Source organism: Carassius gibelio, chromosome B14 (genome assembly GCF_023724105.1).
Source record: "Carassius gibelio isolate Cgi1373 ecotype wild population from Czech Republic chromosome B14, carGib1.2-hapl.c, whole genome shotgun sequence".
Lineage (NCBI taxonomy): Eukaryota > Metazoa > Chordata > Actinopteri > Cypriniformes > Cyprinidae > Carassius > Carassius gibelio.
Genome location: NC_068409.1, coordinates 7,676,574 through 7,701,695, shown reverse-complemented (window position 1 = coordinate 7,701,695; position 25,122 = coordinate 7,676,574). Strand labels below are relative to the sequence as shown.

The 25,122-nt window shown below is 40.9% G+C and overlaps 1 protein-coding gene across 1 annotated transcript; it reads right to left on the bottom strand.

The window, feature by feature from the left end:
- Window positions 1-512: 512 nt before the first annotated feature.
- On the bottom strand, window positions 513-25,022 carry msnb (moesin b). Its single transcript, XM_052574513.1, is given in 12 exon segments — window positions 513-1,474; window positions 2,050-2,280; window positions 2,369-2,461; window positions 2,920-3,080; window positions 4,637-4,767; window positions 17,243-17,406; window positions 17,504-17,594; window positions 17,711-17,876; window positions 17,941-18,014; window positions 18,117-18,391; window positions 24,640-24,735; window positions 24,831-25,022. Coding segments are annotated over 12 exon segments (1,743 nt in total). The 5' UTR covers window positions 24,927-25,022; the 3' UTR covers window positions 513-1,309.
- Window positions 25,023-25,122: the final 100 nt, after the last annotated feature.

The following is a 25,122-nucleotide window of genomic DNA, read 5'->3' as shown; positions in this document are numbered from 1 at the left end:
ACAACCCAGACACTGTGACAGTCTCCTTCTGTGATCCAGTGAAGAAATTCAGATCTGGAATGACCATATTGGAAAATCTTTTCTCTCTCTCTCTCTCTCTCTCTCTCTCTCTCTCTCTCTCTCTCTCTCTCATGTAAATGTAATTGAGTTTTATCAGAACACAAGTACAGATTCCCCACAGTAATAGTTCAGTATAGTAGTGCTATTACTATCAGTCATGCTAGTAGTGCCAATTCTATTACTCAAAAACATCACACAAATTACTACTGTTTCTCATTCAAGGCCTGCCTCACAACCCTTAAGATATTATCATTGGGATATTCAGTGGATATGCGTGTGTCCCCTTTCATCACAGAATTGATCAAATTGTGAGCTATATATTGATTTGAGGACAAGCTTTAAAAAGCTACACCCACATCGCTGCTCGAGCTCACAGGACTCCCCATATAAACCAAAAGCATGTACAACTGAGCCGGCGGAGCTGAACAAATGAAGTGTTACAGGATTGTTTTCAGTTTGAAACCAATAGTGCACGAGCATATGCACTTGTACAGTGAGCTGGAAATTTGCTGCAAGTCACATGAAACGAAAAACAACTCAGACTGTAGTTTAAAGGCCTCAGTGACCATCAGTGACTGGAGGACATCAAACGTTGAGGAAATCTTACCAGAACACCAGGATCATGTGGCTGAAAGTTGTCCCTTTATTGTCACACTGGAGATTACATATCAGGGGTATGAGTACATGATGCTTCTGTTTGTTTCTTTATAATTAATTATGATGTGAACTCAGTACAGTCTAATGTCTTACAATCAAGAGGTTCACAACATTTATCCTTGATTTAACCTCATGTTAGGCTTTTTAATTCACCTAGTACACCTAGTACACCTGCCACTGATTTAGACACCAACTCTGGTTCAAAATGCTCTGCAATGGATTATTAACATAACTGGTCACACTTTATATTAGGTGGACTTAACTACTATATACTTCCTGTGTTCATAACTGTATTGCAAAACAGATTTGCTGAGGTGGGATACAGGTAAGGTTAGGGACAGGTTTGGTGGTATGTGGAGGTTTAAGAGATGGATCAACAGTGGAATTGTAATTGTAATGACAGAAATTAATTACAGATGAAATGTTGTATGTATTTTTTTATATATATAAGGACAATGTAAAAACATGCATGTACACAATAAGTGCATTGTATCAAATGATTGATTTAAATGTAAGTACACAGTAATTAAGGCCACTTAATATAAAGTGGGAGCAGGTAACTAACAGATAGACATTCTGTCCAACTGGGAATTCACATGGACTCAAATTCATCAATGCGCTGTTTGGTGTTTCCTTGTCGGATTTGCCGTAAGGTATTGAATTTGTCCCTCCCTAACCTCACGTTCTCAGCATGGATCAGATCATTTGCAGTTTTCTTGCTTTCACCACGAGTATCTGCCAGCTCACAGCTCAGAGCCTGCAAACACATGAGCAGATCATACGCATCATTTCAGTGGGACTGATATTCTTATTTGCTCTGTGGAATTTTGATTTGCATCTTGTATACTGAAGGAGTAAATGCAATTCATGTGCGGTACCCTAATAGGGCTAACAAAATATAAAATGAGGTTATGCTACAAATATTTTGCAGAATCATGGTTTTTATCTTATATTTTATAATCTGCTCTCCCAAAACAATAAACACTGCATTCACAGCAGATTAAATCAACAATATCCAGTAATTTATCTAATTATTTTACCATTTATTTTCCTAAAGTGAGTTCTTTTTCTCCTCTATTCTTCACTCGTAATCTCTATAAATTGTCCTTAGTTTTACTTACGGGCCACAAGAAATGAACAAAAGCAGTTTGACTGATCCATCAGTGTAAATATAAATAAATAATTTGACAGAATTGTGAGAATTGAGACTTATGAACTGATCAGTTGAATCAGGAAGACATACAAAATGTGCAGTGTTAAGAGGCTCTTGAAAAAGGTTTTAAAAACTCTTTTCTTTTTTTTACAAACATGATGACTGTGTCTCATATTCACCTGTAGGCGCTTCTGCAGACGTTCATTCTTCTCCGTTTCTGTTCTGCGCTGCTCTTCACTGCGATCTTGTCATGTTCCGGTGGATGTGAGCTCAGCGCTGGCCTCGGCACTGCTCTCATCATTTTCATCATGGTCGTTCTCCGTCTGGGACATTGCCTGGATCTGGACCCCAATAAGATTACTCTTCAACTCCTCTTTTGTCTTCTCCAGGTCTACCTCAACCACAATCACCTGCCAAGATATTCATACTGAGACTGCTAATGTCTTTGTCCGAGGCTAACCGTATGAAACAGATGCAACAGTACATTTACACTCTCACCCTTCTCTGCCTTTTCCTGGCTTCATCCTCTTTCTTCTTTTTGGCATCTTCCAAAAGAGTGATCTTGGATGTCAGCTCGGCCAACTCTGTTGCCTTTAGATAGAAATGTTAATTCCATGTAAATAAAACAGAGTGTTTCAGGCCGAGAAAAAGAGAAAAGAGGTGCTACAAAAATGTACATTATGAGAAAAATAAGGTGTTTTTAGAACTTTTGAATAATGTGACTGTATCTAGGTGACTCCTAAATAAAACAATTCACTTTTGAATGGGCACAATATGGGCACATTAAGACTAAGATTGGAGTGGACATGATCCACCCCCATTGCATGGAAAAGAGCACAGTGTACATGCTTCTTAATTTATAATATGTGCTTGGAATGTCATTATAGTGAGTGATTAAATAATTTTGTCATTCTGAATGATTTTATTTGTTTCTTTGTTTCTCAAGATGAAAGAATTGTGCATGTTTGGAATGATGTGAAGGTGAGTAAATGAACTATGTAGGATCATAATGTATCTCTAAAAGGTTTTAAGTACTTATGCTTTAATACCAGATTGTCCTGGTTCTTCATCTGGCTCTCAGATTGCTGAAGTAATGCTGACTTCACTTCTTCTGCAATCCTACGGTCTTTCTCCAGTCGCTCAGCTTCTTCCTGCACAAACTTCCTCTCCCGCTCCAGCTCCAATGCCCACTTGGTCTGCTCTTCAATTTCTGGACAACACAACTATAATGTTAAACAAATAAACTCATCAGAAAAATACAATTTGATAGAAATATGTAATGTGTCTCTGTTTGATCATCCAGGCCTTCACAGTAACAATGTCTCAACCAATAGCTTCAGAGTGTGGAGAGACTATGTGATTATTTGCAGACAGGTGTATTTAGGAAACCTATTCAAGAACAGCCAGTATTTTTCCAATTCTATTTGGTAAGTTTAGTTGAGAGGAAATTACACTGTAACGATAAAAACTCCCTAATCATCGGGAAGAAGGAGGCGGGAACCGGCGCACAATCAAAAACATAATTTTAATATTCAAAAATAAACACAACAGCGCGTCAGCCCCTCACGGCGACTGACGCGCACAAATAAAAGCAAACACATAAAATAATGTCCCAGGCCTGGTCCTCTCTCGTCCTTCACGGTCGTCACTCCAGTTTTATATCCTTCCATCTCCTACGTGGGACTCGATACTAGCGGTGGGGTGCAGGTGCAGCTCATCTCCAATCACTACACCTGGCCTCACTCCTCGTTCCCACGCCTCTCGGCCCCGCCCCACTCGCCACATAACCCCATCGCCCCTCGCAGGCCGGGGGGTACCCTCGAGACTGCGCTCTACTCCCCCCCCCCCCTTCCCTCCGGGGGGGACCACTCACGGGGACCTGCAGGAACCTGGGGGTAGGACAGACGAGGCGAGAGAAAAGGAGATGGGAGGAGGAGCGACAAGGACGAGAGAGGGGAGAGAGGAAAAAAAAAAATTCCGGTTCCCAGACGCACTGCTGCTCGGCCCTCCACCAGCTGGGTGATCTCCTCCGCGGTGCCTGGCGGTGGCACTGGACGGCCCTCGGCGGACGGCGCGACACTCCTCCGCCGCCCAATGGACGGCGACGGCTCCTCCGGTTTTGGGCAGCCGGCAGGAGTCCCCCGTTCCCTGCCCCTCCGGATTCCTTCGCGGAGGCAGCAGGCTCCGGCCCCCTGGCGAACGGCGCCGACTCCTCCGCTCCCTCACGGACGGCAGCCGCCCCTCCATATCGTGGGCGGCCAGCAGCGAGCTCGCCCGTCCCCGGCAACTCGCTCCAGCCCACCGCCTCGAGCGTCCCTGGCGGCACATACCTCGCCAGCTCGAGGGCACCGCGGATTCACCACAGTGGCGAGGGATCTTCAGCAGCGCGTCCCTCCTTCTCCCGGGCTTCGGCACCACTGTAACGATAAAAACTCCCTAATCATCGGGAAGAAGGAGGCGGGAACCGGCGCACAATCAAAAACATAATTTTAATATTCAAAAATAAACACAACACAAATAAAAGCAAACACATAAAATAATGTCCCAGGCCTGGTCCTCTCTCGTCCTTCACGGTCGTCACTCCAGTTTTATATCCTTCCATCTCCTACGTGGGACTCAAGACCGGCGGTGGGGCGCAGGTGTAACTCATCTCCAATCACTACACCTGGCCTCACTCCTCGTTTCCCACGCCTCTCGGCCCCGCCCCACTCGCCACATACACACTTTACCAAACCCATAAACAAATGAAACATTTGTAGTTCCAACCCTCTTGAGCTTTTTTGGTCTGCTCTTCAATTTGTCGAAGTCTTTCCATGTGCTCCATTGTCTCTCTTGCAATCTTCTCAGTTTCTTTCTCTGCATTTTCTCTTCTTTTTTTCTCATTTGCCAGAAGTGCTCTAAAATTAAAATGCATTAAAAATATTGTCACCACTAAAATAACAGTATGCTCAAAATCTAATGATTTGTCTTTTTCAAACAGTCAAACACAGATACTAATTTTGAAGAAGATTTTGATTGAAAATGTCTCTGTTGCATATGTACCCGCCTGATTTCTTGAGTAGGAAATGAGACACTGCATTGGTTACTGACACTATAGAAACAACCTTAACGTCTGAAGCCTTTACATGATCATACCAATTCATACACTGATGGCACTAGCACCACCCCACCATGCCCCAAGAATCACCTTGGATTTACATAAAGGAAGTCACAGCAGTAACAAAAGAGTATTGCCAATTTATACAGCATACTGTTCTCTACTCAGGGAACCAGCATAAGATATGTATATTTAACTCCTGTTACCCCTTCGGTGGTTCAAAAAGAAACATTTGGCAGAAATTCCCACTCTGTTTAATGAACTGAAAGAGAGTGGGATTTGAAAGTGAAAGTCATGACATATGCCAAGTATGGTAACCCATACTCAAAATTGGTGCTCTTGCTCAAGGGCACTTCAGCCATGGTTATTGAGGGTTGAAAAGAGCACTGTTCACCCCCCCCCCCAACTCCAGCCAGCACCAAGACTCGAACCTGTGACCTTCAGTTTACAAGTCCAACTCTCTCGCCACATCTGCCCCCAACCAAGTCAACCCAGCTACTAAGATTACACCTCTTGGATACATTTTCGTTCACTGTTCTTTGCAGGTGGAATTATCTCCCCACCTCTTCCGGAATGCCAAATCCCTGACAACATTTAAGAGACCGCTGAAAACGGACTCTGACCTCATCGTGTTTGTAGGACACAAGAAGCCACATTCAGGCAATAAATCCACCCAAATGTAAGTGAAAGTCCAGCCTCTTGCTGCATAGATCTCCTCTAAGGGCACACATTTGAATAATACCCAAGATGCCGTCATCCCTCTGGTGAAATGTGCTATCACTCTCATAGAAGGAGTAACACCTGCACTGCTACCTGTATATACCATCTCACTCACCCTGACCACCCAGAGGACCAGCCTGTTTTAACATCATCTGGCCCATTGCTGACTCTTTATAGCTGACCAGTAGCTGACCTGGGGTGTGTTTCCCAAAAACAACTACGATCACAAGTTCTATCATTACCAATGAAGGTCAGAGGAACTTGTGAAGATAGTTGGCTCACAATAATATTGGGAAATGCACCTCTATTTTCCTTAAAGGGGTGGTTGATTAAGATTTCACTTTTTTAACATTAGTAAGTGTGTAATGTTGCTGTTTGAGCATAAACAATATCTGCTAAGTTATGAAGTTGAAAGTTACATGCAAACAGAGATCTCTTCTTTTACAATTCTGTCAGTTTAATTCCTACATTAACGGCTGGTAGGGACTAGAACAAGTAACTTCCCAGGTTCATGACGTAACAAACCCATATAAAACCTACCTTTGGGAGAACTGCTTGTAGCAAAGGGAGCGAGGCCATGATGTGCTGCTTTAGAGAAGAAGAGGAGAAAACTAGAGTTGCACGTAAAAATCTATTCATACATGATTCATGTTCTAAAGCAGCGGTTCTTAAAGAGGTCCTATTATACTCTTTTACAAAGTCTTGATTTTGTTTTGGGGGTGTACTAGAACAGACTCTCATACTAGGTTGTTTGAAAAACACATTATTTTTCACATATTTTACATTATTACAACACCTATCTCCCCATTCTGGCATGAACATCTCGAATACTTCCTGTATCAACTGATGGCCCACCTTCTGAAATACGAAATGTGCTGTGATTGGTCAGCTGGGCCAGTGTGTGTTATGATTGGCAGCACACGGCGCCTGTTCAGGAAGTGTCCATTATTATCATAGCCGCCTGCTGTGAGCTTCAGTTTAAATATTGCGTCAAAATCAAATCAATTTGAGCGCAATTTAAACAAATATGATTGTAACCACTCTAAGTTTGTCTGTCTTGGGACTCTAGCGCGTCTCTGATATAGTGATAACACTCGCTGCCTTCTCTAGTGCAGCTCAACCAGGTCTCATCCCATTCTTGATCTTTGTGATATCACAAATCCCTGAAAATATGCGTTGTAATTTAAACGATTCATTAGTTGTAATTTTTGAAAAGTAATTTATGTTAAACAAAATATCTCTGTTTGAGTTGGACTTAGAGCTTTGTAACTTTGCAGATCTTTTTATCCTGAAACAGCAACATTACAGACTAACTAAAGTTGAAAAACTGAAAAAGCATAATAGCACTCCTTTATTACTGTTCCTCATGTCCCCCTGCTCTGCACACGCTCTGCATCTCTCTGTCTCTCTCTCTCTCTCTCTCTCTCTCTCTCATTCAGTTCAGCTCCGACTATGAACTGTTCCAATTACATACTTATTTTCACATAGCTATGAAAAGCGTTAAACATGGACACGCATGTAGTTGCGATACTGTATTAAAGCTTCTATTAAAAGCTAATTTAAGCAGTAGCATTTGCAGATAACAGCGTATGTAAATGTATGAGACAACAACAAACAAAAAACATAGGCCTTCCAATAAAAGTCATGCTTGCACAGGTTCTGCACGATCCTCTTAATATCCCCTGCTTCTCATTTTGGCTCAAACTGACAAAGTGATTTTAATGACACCATTGTTTACAACACAATGGAGCAGATGCTGATTTTAAACAAAGCATTAACACATGTTAAACTGCACCCCATAAACACAAGCAAGCCTAGAAAAAATTTATAAAATCAAAAAAACAGAGAACAACCCCTTGTTCCTCCATGGTGAAGCATGGAAGGTTTCCAGGAACATAGGTATTGGCACATATGTGTAATTAGTAGGTATTAAGTAGTCCAGCAGGTGGCAGTAATGGATTGTATAATGTTATGTGCATTGGCTAAGTGGAGTAGTAGTAGTAATTTGTGTATGATGGATGTTACATATGGAATAAAGATGCCAGCACCAGCCTTTTCTTATTATTGTTGTTCTGTTGAATAATATTATTAGGGGCCAAGCACCGAAGGTGCGTAGGACCCTCTTGTTTTTGTTGGCGTTCTTATTATTATTATTATTATTATTATTCTTCCGACTGGGCGTCTATGGCAGCCCATAGAACCGAATGCGGGAAAGTTGTAATGGTTTGACATTCTGATAGAGGACAGTGCCAACATTAAGTACACCAATTTTGGTGTGTCTAAGTCAATCCCTCTAGCGCCACCAACTGTCCAAAATTTCACTTTAATTTTGTTAATAACTTTTTAACCCTAAGGCCAATCAACGAAATTCTTTTTTCCTCTGATTTCTGAGCTCATGCCGATTCGATTGCACCCTACGAAGTCATTTCCGTCATAGAAATATGACCGCCATTTTGAATTTCTTTAAAAACCTACTTTTTCGAACTCGTCCTAGACGGTTTGTCCGATTCACACGAAAATTAAACCATATCATCCTCAGGCAGTGCTGACCAAAAGTTATGCAAATCAAATTGATTCGTCAAACCGTTTTCGATAAACGCTCTAACAAATTTTATGTAGTGCTTACAAAAACAGTCGTAAGGCTGTATCTCGGCAACGACTTATCCTATTCAGACCAAACTTGGTACATGTCATAACAAGCATGACCTGAGGCAACATGCTGTGATTGGGCGCAGCGACACCTACTGATCCGGAGATATGAAAAACTGCTATTTTTGCTTATAACTTCTGAACAGTTTGTCCAAAAATCATAACATTGGTCTTGTTAGATTCAGGGCAACATGCCGAGTCGACTGATATCCAATTTGACCATTTCGGCCATTTTGACTGTCGGCCATTTTGAATTTTGTGCTAAAATGCTGTATTTTCTGAACACATCAACGGATTGTTACGAAACATGGTATGGGTCATCAGCACAATGTCCTGAAGGAGTATGAGAAGTTTTGAAACAGCGCCACCTAGTGGTGATCTTCTATTTTTAAATGCTTATAACTTTGGGTGTGGTCGACGTATTTTCACCAGACTCATCAAATTGGACTCCTGAAACCTTACAGAGTCCTACAATACCAAACATGCTAGGTTTTGCCTTACGGTTTGTGTAGCGTTGTGATTTAGCGCTTAAAAAACATTTGGCTATATCTTCGAAACCGCTTGTCTGATCGAGACGAAACCACCGTCAGAAGTTCGGAAACATAGGTCGATAGCTATACGCCAATGCCCAAATGCAAAAATATTGATAGTAAGGGGTAGTAATATTCAATCAAAGTCAAGAGTCAGTCAATTTTTACGTGTTTTTTCATGTAAATGTCTATAACTCTGAAGTGAATTGAGATATTTTCACCAAAATTGACACGCATATGTATGGGCTCACTCTGATGACACATAAAAGAAATGGTGGGACTGAGCCTCTTGGTGGCGCTATAATAGAACAAAACATGAAATTCCCATTGACTTCAATACAGTTTTGTGAAATAAAAGGCTATACTAAACAAATGCATTGGTGTTATATTCCACAACTCAGAATGTGCCAACAACATCATCCCCTGAAGGTACTCAAAATATTTTGAAACAGAGCCACCTAGTGGTCAAAAGTTATAACTCAATTTACATAAAGGCTAATAACTTTTAAAAAGATCTGGCTATTGACATGACGCTGATCTTAATAGATTCCTTGGGTCAAGCCGAGAACATAGATATCAAGTTTTCCTTATTTGGCTGAACTTCCTGTCCGCCATTTTGATTAATGTTGAAAACCTACTTTTTCGAACTCCTCCTAGACCGTTAATCAGATTTTCACCAAATTGGACGTGGATCATCTTCAGACCATGCTGGCAAAATGTTATGGATTTCATGTCGATATACGAAACGGTTCTCATTTAGCGCATCAACAAATTTGCTGGAATGATGCCAACATTCATTTGAGGCTGTATCTCTGCAAAGCTTTGACATATTTGCACCAAACTTTGTATGTGTCATCGTCACCTCACACTGACCATTCCAAACTAATTTGGTAACAGCGCCACCTATTGGTTACATGTGATAAGCCAATAAATCCTATTACTAGTTGTTGTGTTCATTGTTTTTAAGCCATTTTGCCTAAAATAATCTTAAAACTGTCTTAATTACTCATTCCTGCCATTCGTCTGAAGCTTGCTTCTGTAGTGCTTGGCCCCGTTATTGCTGCTTGCAGCTATATTTATTGTTGAATCTGTTGCAATGTACCAGGTGTGGGGTAAGAAGGACACCATGGACACTGGGATTGTTGAAGTGTGTGGAAATGTTCACACAAATTAGAGGACTTTCAAAATGTATTTTGAGTTGTATGTTGCAGCTACTGGAAAAGCGGATCCTGACATATTGCATTGTGATGTATTGTAACTTTAATTTTGAGGAAGAGGCAGACAAGAAAAAAAAACTAGAAAGAAATTTGAAAGAAATAGTTCAAATTAAATAATAAAAAAATCTAAGAAGAATGAGATTTATGAATTATATGGTTTTAGGATGTGAATGCAGCATGAAAAAGAGGCTTTCGATTGGTTTCTTACAGACCTCAAAATAAAGGCAAAAACTTGCAGTTCTAATGCACGGAGAGACTTCATGATTCATGATCATGATATTTGTGATAAGAGACTAAGAGAATGACTGATATGGCAAATTGAACTCACCTCGGATTATACTGTCAAATTGTGCCAATCCACCAAATGAGAGAGACAGGAAGTGATGCAGTCTGATGTGGATAATTCTTCAGTGATGTCAAGCAGGTGGCATTTCATTCAGAGACTAGAATCAAGGTCTTCAAGAAGAGGTATTTGGATGATGGAACCCCCTGAGCGGCGCAACCAGATCTGTCATCCACAGCTGGTGTGGCCAATCTTAAACTACTGTATGGGCAGGACTCTCGAATCTTGACCAGTACTGCTAGCAGAAGTGGAAAAGGAGGAAAGGTGTAATAAAGGCCCAGATGCCAATTATATGCTATGGCATCTACCCCAGTGTTCTCCCACTGAGTACCATAGGGAACACAGTGTAGTTTCCTGGGAGGCGAAAAGCTCCACCTGTGACCTCCTGAACTGGGTCCAGGTGGCTTGCATGATCTCTGGCTGCAGTCACCATTCTCCTGGTCTGGGTACTCCCCTTGACAGGATATTGGCTGCCATATTGTCTACCCCAGATACAAGGACCCATTGAAAAAATTATCTGACCGCTTTCATGTGCATTCTGGGTGCATGTTAAGCAGACTACCCATGCGGTTGCTGCCATCAAACCAAAAGGTCTCCATCCACACTTCTCAGATTTTTTTCCATTATATGGTATACCTTCTCCACAGTATCAGAATCCTCTGGGATGTAAACATGTTCTCATAGTCTTTGAGTCCAGAACCAAGACAAAATACAATACCATTCTGTATAGGATGAGACTTCTACTTCAACATTAGAAATAATCTGTATCACTCCTCCTTTGTATTGCTCCTCTCCTGCTTTATGGTTGGGGCACATATCAGTCAGTTGTCCAAGTAATTTGTGATGCAAATTCCCTGCCGATGGAGGAAAATAAATGCTGCATTCATGCACTTTGTACAACTACAAGTAGCTAGAGACAGCCAACGGGAAAGTTGGGTAAGGGAAGTTGGGACCTCTGCCAAGAGGGACCTACATTCCACATTTTCTTTCAAGACTGTTGGGAAAATATTGTAACATGGGGGCTTTTTACTGAACTGAAGCCTGTATCTGGATGTGTGGTATTGATAGCCCAATGGCACTGGGTACACTGGCCCCAGTGAGCAAGATGCTGAGGTATAAAGTGTGACTTTGGAGACAAGTGTCCGTGTCATGACCAGCATCCTGACATATGTAAATATGCCTGCTTTGTCGACTATTGTTGGTGAAAAGTGTGGTGGCTACTTGGCTCAGGTTTGTTAAGGACCAAGGTATGATGTGAGTTTCCCCAGCACTGGCTAGATTAGGCTGAATGTCCTGTACCATTCAACCAGTTTGCCGCACTGAAGTTAGTTCCTTTGCCTTGCAGAACTGTTCCAAGGCTGTCTCTAATGGAGGCAGTGTCAAATGCACTAAAAGATGTAACTACATACAGATGTGCTGACTTTCTTTATGTCGACCTATGACCTTATGACACTGTCCTTGGCCAAAGTTTTATTAAACTATTGTAATACCTCTTTGACAGCTGCCAAGATTGAAAATTTTGTTGTGAGGAAGTGAAATGGTACAAGCATGAAGAGCTGCTGCCGATGACATGACCATTACAATTGTAAAGTATGAACACACTTTGGAAACTGACATCTGGACCAAAAATCAGAAGACACAGTACATTACATAGAAATGATTACAGGCCCGTTCACAAGAAAAATAACAAAAACATTAACTATAAAGATAAAGTCATTAACTTCATGCTACATTTAAGACAACACATGGCATAACTATAATATTATAATGAAAAAAGCTATAATGATATGGTGATAATGACGAAGGAACAGTTGGGATCACTGGGACTGCATTGAGAGCCCTGATAGCTAATAAATCCATATGCATTTAACGGGCTCAATGGTAGACAACAGAAAAGTACATTGCAGAGATTGGATGGACTCAAAACGTAGCATGCTGAGGACATCTTCTGGTTAAAGCCATGTAAATGCAAGTAGACCAGCAAAAAATAAAACTAGTACTGATTCATATGTAAGTGTTAACAAAATGGATTAAAAAATAAATAAATAAATAAAGGGGATCTCATATATGGCAAAAGCATCTGTTTTCCTTGGTGTCTTTGTGAAATGTAATAGGACATCTACAATGTATTTCACAATTCTTGTTTGCTGAGATGGATAAAACACCCAAAAATGGCCAGATTCTGAAAGCTGTGTATAACCTAGTCACATAATTCAAATATTCTGGTCTACAAGTCAAACTTGGTAAGCCTATTACTGTAATCAGTGAAGACAAGATGGAAATTCTGAAACAGTATGATGGCATTGCAGCAATCCCTTTGGATACTAAACAGTGTGACGAAGAAAAATGCATCAACAAGAATACTCTTTAAACAGTGGTGACTTTTTAAGCCATTGAAAGCTTTAGTTCTGCCATGGTCTGTAAGAATAAGAAACCACTGCGAAGCACCCAGAGATTACTGTATTCTCACTGATATTGCATTGTGACTTGTGTGCAATGCTTGGACACACTACTAAACAGTTTAGTGTAACGATCGCAATCCAGTAAGACACAGGGAGAGATAGAGATCCAATTGCAGGTATGATTTATTATGGGGTAATCCAAAACGTAATGAAAACAAGCCAGGGTCAAAACCAGAAAGCAGTCCAAAAACAAACAAACAAAGGAAGAAACAGGAAAGGAAATGGAACGGGAACTCGGAAAACGAGGGGTCTCAGAGGACGAGAAGACTTACGAAGAATCTCGGAGGACGAGAATACTGGGATACGAAAGGAAAGGACTCCATACAGGCAACAGGAAAGGACTGGCAAATATAGGGAGGCTAATGACAATTAAGTTAAGGCACCTGGTGCAATTAGCAGGAGTGCAATTACTGTGATGAAGGGACAAGGCTAGTGGAATTATAGTGCCTACAGTAAAGTGCCTAAGGGGAAGTGAGCCCACTAGTGGACACCCAGGGAAACAGAGACTAGACAGCGTGACATTACCCTTTCCTCCACGGAGCAGCTGCCAGATGCTCCACCCGAACCCAAGAAGAGACCAAAGACACAAAGAGATCAGGAGGGAGGTGGATCAGGTGAGGACCAGGGGGAGGGATGGAGGGCCAGGTAAAATGGGGAAACAGAGACAAGAGGACCAGGTAAAATGGGGAAACAGAGACAAGAAGTGCAACACAAAAACAAGGAGTCCAGGAGGGAGGTGGACCAGCGGGGGATCAGGGGGAGGGACGGAGGGCCAGATCCTTAGAGGGAAACAGAAAGAAAGACACAGACAAGAAACCCAGGAGGGAGGTGGACCGGCAGGGGATCAGGGGGAGGGACAGAGGGCCAGGTCCATAGATGGAAAAACAGACAGAAGAGCAAAACAAAACAACCACAAAACACAAGTCCAGGAAGGACATAACGTGACGCCCACCAGGGCGGAGCAGAAGACCACCACATCTGTGTGGTCGAATAAACAGAGAGCAAGTCTGGTTAGGCAAGTCTGAAACAGAAAACATGAACAAGTTAAGGGTAGCCTCCGTGGCCACAACAGGATCAGTCGGGCGCTCAGAGAGTTCGTCCGAGACGTGACAAGGCTCTGGAAGTTCCGCAGAGGCAAGGAGAGACTCCGGTAAATCAGCCGAGCCGAGGAGAGGCTCTGGTAGTTCCACAGAGACGTGAAGAGACTCTGGTAATCCCATGGTGTTTCTACTGGATTCCAGAAGATCAATGCTGACTTGACTCTGCTCATGAAGATTATTGGTGGCCTGATTCTGCTCATTAAGATCATTGGTCACTTGCATTTGTTCATGAAGATCATTGGTGACTTGCATTTGTTCATGAAGATCATTGGTGACTTGCATTTGTTTATGAAGATCAATGGTGACTTGAATTTGTTCATGAGGATCAATGGTGACTTGCCTTTGCACATGAAGATCAATGGTGACATGAATTTGTTCATGAGGATCAATGGTGACTTGCCTTTGCACATGAAGATAGTCGGTGACTTGACCTTGTTCATGAAGAATACTGGTGACTGGACCTTGCCCGTTAATTTCATTGGTGATTTGCCCTTGTCCATGAATTTCATCGGGGACTTGACTTGACTCCGGAGTGTCAACGGTGACTAACCCTGACTCTGGAAGGTCAACGGTGACTAGTCCTGACTCTGGAAGGTCAACGGTGACTAGCCCTGACTCTGGAAGGTCAATGGTGATTAGACCTGACTCTGGAGGGTCATTGCTGACTAGCCCTGGCTCTGGAAGGTCAACGGTGACTAACTCTGACTCTGGAGGGTCACTGAGCACCTGACTCGACTCTGGAGGGTCAACTGGAACCTGACTCCACTCTGGATGGTCAATTGGAACCTGAATTGACTCTGGAGGGTCAACTGGAACCTGAATTGACTCTGGATGGTCAATTGGAACCTAACTCGACTCTGGAGGGTCAACTGGAACCTGACTTGACTCTGGACCGGTGGCCATCTTGGGCAGTGGCGCTGAGCTGGCGGCCATCTTGGGCAGAGGCAATGGGCCGGCGGCCATCTCGGGCAGTGGCGCTGGGCTGGCGGACATCTTGCGTCATGACGCTGGGCTGGCGGCCATCTTGTGCTGTGGTGCTGGGCTGGTGGCCATCTTGCATTGTGGCGCTAGGCTGGCGGCCATCTTGGGCAATGGCGCTGGACTGACGACCATCTTGTGCTGTGGAGCTGGTCTGGCAGACTTCTTGTGCAGTGGCGCTGGGCTGGCGGCCATCCCACCGGAAAAGACAGGAGTGGCTGGGGCATCCCACGGAAGCCGATGCTGCAAGTAGCACCCGAATTCCCAGAACCCAAATGTGTCCAACTGAGCCATTTCCTTTAGAGGAACCAGGTCATCCAGCCCGCTATTAAAATAGTCATTTAGGGCCGCATCATTATATCCCATGCCCTCAGCCAGAGACCAGAAAACCTGTGCCATGGCACCCACATCATTGCCCTCTTGGCGGAGGGTGGTTGGGCTGGGGAATGGGAAACATCAAACGGCATACCGCTGGATCCTTTAAGATGGAGTCCTTCTGTAACGTTCGTGACCCAGTGAAACACAGGGAGAAAGAGATCCAGTTGCAGTATGTCTTTATTAGGGGTAATCCAAATCGTAATCCCAACAAGCCAGGGTCAAAACCAGAAACAATCCAAATGAACAAACAAGGAAGGGACAGGAAGGGAACAGGAACTGGAAATTCGGAATGCGAGGACTCGGGAGACGAGAAGACTGGGTACAGCAGGAAACGAAAGGAATGGACTCCATACAGACAACAGGAAAGGGCTGGTAAATATAGGGAGGCTAATGACAATTAAGTGAAGGCACCTGGTGCAATTAGCAGGAGTGCAATTACTGTGATGAAGGGACAAGGCTAGTGGAATTCTAGTGCCTACGGTGAAGTGCCTAAGGGGATGTGAGCCCACTAGTGGACACCCAGGGAAACAGAGACAGCATGACATTTAGCAGCAAGTGGAATTTGCATGCTCTACAAAACAGCAACATTCCTCATTTAGAAATTGTGTCAGTTAAGCGTGATTGGTGTGATAATAAAAGGCAGTCTGTGACATGCTCTAAAAGTGCTAGTTGATGAGTTGGGGTTTAATGAGGAAAGCACAGAGGAAAACTTAACTGCCACCTGCAAAAAACTACTTTTCAAGAATTTGCCATGTACTATGCGTCCCAGCAGGAAAGAGGTTTTGCAAATATATTTGCCGGTACACAATGAAACAGAGTCATCAGTGAATGACATGGACACATTAAGTAGGCCTGCATATTTATGTATTTATTGATTGATTTCGAAATATTGAAGATATGTCTGTTTTGTTATTAGGGGAATTTAATAGTTATTGTTAATGATTGGATTGACATTGCAAAAGGCAAAAATGCTCTATGTATATTCTTTAACAGTATATCTAAATGCTTTAAAGGTCCACGTAAAGGTCCTTTAAGGTCCTTTTGTGGGTGGAAGTGGGACAAAACATAATTGTGACAGGTGGGATCAGGAGAACATGATTTTTTACCTATCCCTAACATTCTGTGCAATAAACTATTCATTAACATCTATGCACCACTGCTAATATCTGGCCCCCCAAAAAAGTTAAAAAGTAGACATATCAGTCCACATTACAGAACTATTAGAGGAAATCCATACAGAAGCCATACTCATGATATTGTGGCTACTGTAACTAACTGCATCCAACAGAAGAGTAGACAATCCAACTTTCTCTGAATCGTTCATCAATGACAAAGTGCTCAGCCCTGTGGAATGCTTCTGGCAGACTAAAATGTGCTTGTAACCATTCAAACCATTCAAAGAAGTACAAAGAAGTTTTAAAGATGTTTTTAATAATATTAAATAAAAACCTTTTAAATTAATACCAAATTACTGTATCTTATGAATATTTATTTATTTATTTGCAGTGCAGTGCAGTAATACAATCAAAATTTCTCTAAATTTTTTAAGTAATTTGATTTAATTCTTGGACTACATTTCTGTGAAGAAAAAATTAAGTGCCACTTTAGAATTTTGCCAAAACTATGTTTTTTAAAAGGCAGCCTAATGTTACTGCCCAACTTAAGAAAACAGCCTTGATTTGAGGAGAATTCCCACAATGCTTTAAAAAGCTGTCTAGCTAAGTAGCGCACTAAGTTTTAGAACAGGGCTATTGTGTTAATGATTCACTTTCGTAAAAGATACACAATTATTGAGTCTGCATTAGTGGGTCTGCACAAAAGTTATTTTACCTCATAAAAAATAGCTTTAGGGATGCTATGTCTGTTCTGTGTGATACATCTGTTATTAATGTTGTCACCTCTCTTGTTGTCTCTTATTCTTCTCCTCTCTGGCCTGAGCTTTCATCTGCTGCACCTCAGTGGTGTCCGGCTTGCGGCGTCGCATGTAAAGGTCATGGTTTCCCATGCACAGAGCCAGGATACGCTTGTTAATGCGCAGACGAGGTGCATAGAACACAAAGTCCTGTGGATGAGCAAAGGACATGTAGTTCAGCAGGTGAAAGACTGTGAACAAATCAATAAATTGATGGTTAAAGTTATGATTTTCAATTACCGGTGACCTTTTTGTCTATAGGCTTAATGACAAATTTCTTGTCGTTGAAAGAAATATTCCATATTTCACTCCAAGGGAATCCGATCTTAGGTGTCAGGCTGTTGAAAAATAGGAATACTAACATGTCACAGTCCATTGCAAAGAATTTACAACAAATCAAATTAGTTGTATCAGTTGCATTAAAGTTACAAATAAAACATAGATGAAGATGTACTTGTCTGAACGTTCATAAATGTTGAGTCCCAAAGCATCAACACCCAACCGCAACTCTGATCCTTTTTTGTTTTTGATGCTGAAATAGTTCACTCCATACATCTCCAGATCCTGGGAAATCTTCAAGTGTTCTATCATAGCATCCTCTTTGTGGAGATAAATCTTTACTGACCATGCACGCTAACAGTTAGTTTTAGGTTCAGAAGTTGTGATTGTTCTACCTGAGCAGGCCTTTGTGTTGCTTATGCAACCCCTGGATTCGTTCTTCCCACTGCTCTTTAGACAGTTTGTGTTGCTCTAGAACTCTACAAGAAGGTATTTATATGAAAAAACGGCAACTTTCAAAATACAATACTAAAATTCACTTAAATCTTAGTTAATGTTAAAACAATAGAATAGAATAGCACCTTTGTGGCAGCAGTTTGTCTTTGCACAAATATCCAAGCACGTGATATTCTTTGTTGTATTCACCGTATTTCATCTGCACAGCGTATGAGGCCAGGAGAACGGCTGTCTCAGGTGGACAGTAGATATCATCGTTCAAGATCCCCTCTTTCACCTGGAGGAAGAAGAGACACTGCGTAGCTTCCTGAATCAGCTCTTCAGCCACGTCCTCAGGGTAGAACTTTGCTCTGAATTTAATCAGCAGTGGGTTATCCTTTCTGACATCTTGAGCAGTCACCTAACATATGAACATGAATGCATTTATTAGATGTTTCAGTATGTTCTTTTCAAGCAATCAAGTGCTGCAAAGAAAACTCAGTATTCACAGAAATACAAAATCTATGACACATTAAGTTTGTTTCTTGTTCTTGCTTTCCATTTTTGCTTTTCCACAGGTTTTAAGGATCCAACAGTTCATTTGAACTCAATACTGTAGATCCCCCAAAATACTTAAGCTTGATTTACTAGATGTTTTTTTTTTAGAAACACTCACTATTACCATGTCCTAACAAGATCATATTTAATTTACCCCAACCCCAAACAACTCTATGATATATGAATATTTTTATTTCATTGTTGTATATTAAAATAGCCCAAGCATGCCTATACATATAGAATGTTGAATCAAACTAATTCATAAAGTAAAAGTGTAAATTAATCAAATCCATAGCACATTGCAAGTGATAAAGGGCTTAGTTCCATTTCAGCCTATTGCAAGAGTTCCACCAGCAGTGGGCACTCATGAATGAGATAGTTAGCAAGAGAATGGCATAATAAATAAATAAATAAATAAATAAGAAGTGGAACGGAGTTCCTGTGTGTCCATTCTCCTTCTTCTGCAGGAGTGGAACAGCATGAGTGTCCCCTGTTGTTCTTGGTCTGTTTTAGCATGCTGAGCTAACAAGCCATTTAGTAAAACACAGATTTCATGTTTTAGATATGCACTACAACTTACAGACTCATGCCCACATTGCAGTTTACTGCCTATGTCTGTGAGACAGTTGCATTTGGCTGGATTTGACCATACCTAGGAATCCAATATTTTGGATTGCAATCCACATAAAAAAAAAAAAAAAAAAAAAAAAAACAATTCATGTTCCTGGATATTTTTTCAAATTAAATGCTGGGGGGTTTGAAAACACATGTTGTCTGTGAACACCCAGCAGCTTATGCAGATGCAGAATGCTCCAAAATTCAGAATGCCAGCCGCATCCTAATGCATAAAAAAAGGTTATTTACACAAAGGCTCTTACTGCATGTTATGGTTATTAAACATCCATTATGAAACCATTAAAACTACACAATTTCCTTATGTTGTATTAAAGGGCGTTTCTATCTACAGGCAAATTCAAGTTTTTTAATGAAAAATCCTGACCTTGCCCATTGGTCCAATGTACAAGCTTGAAAAAGCCTAGCCAGAATGTTTGAAGTTGTCTTAAAAGATTAAAGTTTGAGGGTTTTCAGATAGATAAATATATAAGAAATAGTAAACTAGCATGTAATTAGAATGATTAGCAAGTCACCACCATGTTGTTATCAAGTTTCTAATATACATTTTTAGCAAGTAACTATTATGTCACTAGCATGTTTCAGACATGATTAGCAAGTGACTAGCATGTCACTAGAATGTAGTTAGCATGATTAGCAAGTGACTAACATGTCACTAGAATTTAGTTAGCATGATTAGCATGTGACTAATGTCACTAGAATGTAGTTAACATGATTAGCATGTGACCAACATGTTTCCAGCATGATTAGCAAGTGACTAGCATGTTGCTGGGATGTTTAATAAGTGACTAGCATGTTTCTGGCATGATTAGCAAGTGACTAGCATGTCTTTAGCATGATTAAGAAGTGACTAGCATGTCACTAGCATGTTGTTAGCATGATTAACAAGTGAATAGCATGTCATTAGCATGATTACCAAGTTATTAGCATGTGGCTAGCATGTTTCCAGCATGATTAGAATGTGATTAGCATGCCGTTATCATGTTTCCAGCATGATTAGCAAGTTACTAGCATGTTCCTAGCATGATTAACAAATTACTAGCATGTCACTAGCATGTTGTTAGCATTATTAGTAAGTGACTAGCATGTTGCTAGCATCACTACCAAGTGACTAGTATGTCATTAGCATGATTAGCAAGTTACTAGCATGTTGTTAGCATGTTTCCATGCTAATCCAGCTAAAACCACGCTAAAACCCAGATAAGACCAGCTTGGCAAAACCACTTAAAAACCATGTTTAGAGCATCAACCATCCCTCCCCCCTGGGCACATGGTCCAGGTCACTAAAAGTTGCCAAGAACTCAAGTTGCTATACTCACATAAAACATTAACTATATCTTCAGGATTCATGATAGTAAACTCGTAATTTTAAAATTCTTTGTGTGATTGGTAAATTGGTCTCAAGATTGAAAACTTTTCTACAATTGTGTTCAGCTGAGGAGGGGGTGTGTCTCCCTGTAGGGGTCTGTGGGAATGTTTATATATCTCCAGTAAGGTGTGAACCTAACAAACCAAAGGGTCTTTTATGTTTTTACGACTGATTTGAAGATTTCTTTGCTCTTTGTCTGGTCTGAGTATATAAGGGAAGTGACAAAACACAACTTTGTGATTCTATAGTCAGATCAGCCCATAGTGTGGAGTGTATTTCATGTGCTCCATACAATGAACCTTCCTGAAGCCGGGTATACATTTTATTTTTATTCAAAAATGTAATTATGTTAAACACATTGTGCCCATAGAGCACACTGTATAGTTGTTTGTTCTATTACATTTAAGCATAGGCTAGTTAAGTGTATTCTCTAAAACACCTCGTGCTTTGCTATACATTTTAGATCATGTGTCTTATTTAAAATTAGGATAACTGTTGCATGTGTGACTATTTTAAATTTGCTTGTCTTCTGCATGGAACACTTGGCTATTTTCCATGTACACTGTAAAAAATCCAACTCACAGAAAGTTAGACTAATGATTATATTTTAGTTAACTGGACAATTAAATGCAAAAATGTTGGCATAGCTAGTGAAAAGAATTGATTGTAAATTCAATTTGTAAATTCAAGTTAACAAGCATACAATTGGGTTGGAGGTTGGAGCATGTGCACTGTAACCACCATGAAATTGGCGCATGTGCAATGAAGCGCGCCAACACCGAACAGACAAAGGAGCCTCACCCTAACTGTGGTGGATACGGTGAATAAGCTAAAGCCCCCAATAGTCAACGTACTTCTTTAACTTGCACTTGCTTGTTTTGTAACGTTTTATGTTAACAATTTAAAATGTTAAACATAGAACATTTAAAGTATTTAGGACCGGTTGAATGAGAAAGCACTTTACAATGTTTTTCTGCCTACTCATTTAATTACTTTTTTAAGAATGAGTATGGCTAAAGTTACCAATGTTTTGCTTCTGGTTTTAAATAAAACCTGGACCAAAATATCAAGCATTTAGTAGTTTTTTTAACCTTGTGATGCTGTTTAAAAACACATTTTTAGTCAACTGAGCGTACTTTATTAAGCCAAGTGAAAATGACATTAAAAGTTTAAATTACATAAACGTTTTTTTAACTATAAAAACTCAATCAGCTGAACAAAAGATCTTGAGTTGGGAGACATGTGACCTTACTCAGTGAAGTGAACGAATTTGTTTAAAAGTTGAGTAAACTCAAAAAAACTGTGCAGCAAATTACCTTGTAATTTTAAGTTAAGTCAACTTTTCTTTTTTTACAGTGTAGCTATACAGTAAACCATGTACAGGAACAAGGTTGCCATGTGTATAAAATCTGATTCACAAGTGCAATATCTTTTCTAAATTGGCCTCTAATTGTTTCATTACGTAATTGGTATGATACAAGTTTACCTGACTAATAATAAAATGTTCTGAACTCTCCTGAAATCACTATGACTAGTAAACTGATGAGGCATTTGTTACTGCAAATCTTCGGCTAGGATAGGTTAAACTGAAGGCTCATGAATGATAGGAGCAGTAGGCGTGTCATCAGAGACCTTCTAAATTATGTCTATCGCTGATATTTGTACGGACAAGTTGTACGGACATGTACGAAGTGAATTACACTTTTTGTCATAAGCAAGCAGTAGGTGGCAGGCAAAACAGGTATTAGTCTACCTAAACCCTCTGACTAAAAATATGACCTGTGAATTTGTGAGCGTAAGTTCCACATAAGGCCAACGTGAGACTTAAAAGAGACAATAGGTACTGATCACTCCTTTTAAAATTAAGTTACTTTTCAAGTTAATTTATTTCAAAAGTAATTAGTTACATTACTAGTTACTTTAATTTTTTTCCATGACATTAACATGAAAAAGTAAGTTTTGTGTCGCCTAGCCACAACCTCCCAGCATAAAGGCTCACGTATATAAATACGTGAAAATTAATAATAAACAAAATATTTATTATTAAGGCATCAACATTCACAAACCACTTTTATTTTTAACTAAATGCAAGAATAGGCTGATGCGTACATGGTCTGGCATGGCAGGATGCCAGCAAAGGGTGGGTCACACCTCATGGACATGTTTTGTGTTTTTTTCTCCCCCAAGTGCTCTGTTTGACCTAGTTTCTGTCTCCGTCTGATTATTGTCATTGGTTTCAGGTGTGTGTCATTAATTACCCTTATCAGCTCCACTATAATAGTTGCATGCTGTTCTCTGTTTATAATCCTGTCTACATCCCTATGTGTGTCTCCTGCCTGTTCTGTCCTGGATTTACCCTTGTGTGGATTTACTAAAGACTATTTGCATTCATCTTCATCTTCTTTGTGAGTTTATCCTCACCGTAGCTGTGAAATAAGACCGGACCTAGATATAGAGATGTCCCCGACGTGTTTTCCCCATGCATTTTTTTTTTTTTTTGTCAGTTTTGTGTTTTTTGTTATGGACTATTATGCCTCCCAACTCATCTCCATTGCCCATGCTAAACTAAACCTGCTTGAGTTTGCCAGGGACTTAAGTGTTTTCACCACTGTCTCTGTCTGGATCAAGGTGAATCTTCACCATGCCATCAACCCCCCTACACCACTGGACTGAGTTGAAGGGAGGCCATCATCCAGTAGGAGCATCAACCCACAATCCAAAACATACCCAGACCCAAAGGCCAGCTCACCATCACCCCGCTGAGTGAAGCAAGAGCCTGAGCCCATTGCTGACGGAGAGCCAGAGCCCACCGCAAACGAGGAGCCATCGCCAGAAAGAGCAACAGAGCAGAGGATCGCCCCATAACCAGAGCCTGTGACATCAGACCAGTTGTGAGAGCCAGCTACAGTGCTGACCACAGCAGAGAGTGCCGTGGTTAGAGAGAGCATGGAGAGAAGCTCTGCCCACTGCACCATGGCTGAGGGTGAGCCGAGCTCAGTAGATTTTAATTGGAATATATATGCAGACATGTCCCCTCTTCTCCCACCTTCGTCTGAACTATCTGTCTAACCTGAACTATCTGCCTGCCACAAATGATCTTTTTGCCCTGATCTGACTATCTGTCCTGAAATGACAATGGAGGTTGTCCCCCTGTCAGTGGTGCTCTCTGTGTTGGGAATGGCCTTGTGGTGTGTTTCGGCAGCTCACACCGTTCCTGAGCCCCCTGAGCATCCTGAACTCCTGCCCAGCCATCCTATCCCAGCACCGCTGCCAGTCTCAATCGCCGTCATAGCTGGAGGCTCTCACAGACCTTCTCCTGAACTGTACCCAGCTGGTGGAATGACCTCCCAATCTCAATTCGAAGACTGAGTCTTTACTCATATTCAAAAAACATCTAAACACTCATATTTTTTGCCAGCACTTGACCAACTAATACTAGCATTTACCTTACCTTTCTTTTCTTGTCTATCCTATTCTTGGAAAATAAAAACCATAGCTACGGGTTCTGTGCTAGACTGAGACTTGTCATGGCAATACTGTTGTTGTTCTCTCGTTGTTCTGATTGCTTCTATTGTTCTCATTTGTAAGTCGCTTTGGATAAAAGTGTCTGCTAAATGATTAAATGTACTCATCGTCCCTCTGGCTCTATCATCTAAATACTTTGAAAAAGTATATTAAAAAATTGTTGGCATTGCAGGATCATGCTACTTGGTAAAACACTGTGCAGAAAATCTGTCTTTTTATGAGAAAACCTCTTATGGGAGATATTAGTTTTTTTAAATCTGGCAACCACAAGCATGAAAACTTGTGGAGGTCTATTTTTTTTGTTCTCATTTTTGATGAGGTAAATGCGTTTTATCAAGCTGACTGCTGTTGTTTTGTGATTGTCTCGGTCATACAGCAAGTGGTGCTGGGTGAATATTCTTCAGCTGAAAGTGGCATTTCACAATGAATTCACTAATGCAGAGAACTTCTGTTAACAGATTAAAATAACATTTGATTATCTATTAAGTTTGAATTTCAGTTGTTTCTTTTTTTCTCTTAAAATCTTTTCTTTTTTTTTTTTCTTTTTTTTTATGGTCAAGCATGTAAATATGATGAAGATTAACCCGCTTATTGAGTTTCAGCCACGTGGAGAAGCCCTTGCTGTCCTGATACTGCAGTCCAAAGTACCAGATCTCTCGGAGTCCAATCGTTTTCACAACCTTCAAGAGGACAAATGAGGTGATCTCACTGATTGTTCAGTGTTTATTGTGCTGCATTCAATTACTTTTGTCTTAATTCCATACAAAATACATACTTGGTCAAAAAGTTGTTTACCAGTTGTACTGGGCTGAATGGCGAACTCCAGCTCAGCATCCATTGTAGTGACCCGTACATTTATCTGAAAACACATGATGTGCAGGAACACATGGTTTTGTTCAATCTATTAGGCAGGGCCAGCTGCATTTTAAACAATTGAAATATAGCACCATCATTTCTTGACAAGTAGCCCCAAAATCCACGATAACTTCAGAAGAAATGGAGGCCTTTGAGATGAAAGATTCATGGGTGCTAAAGATTCATAAAGCTGGAATAAGATAAACAAAACT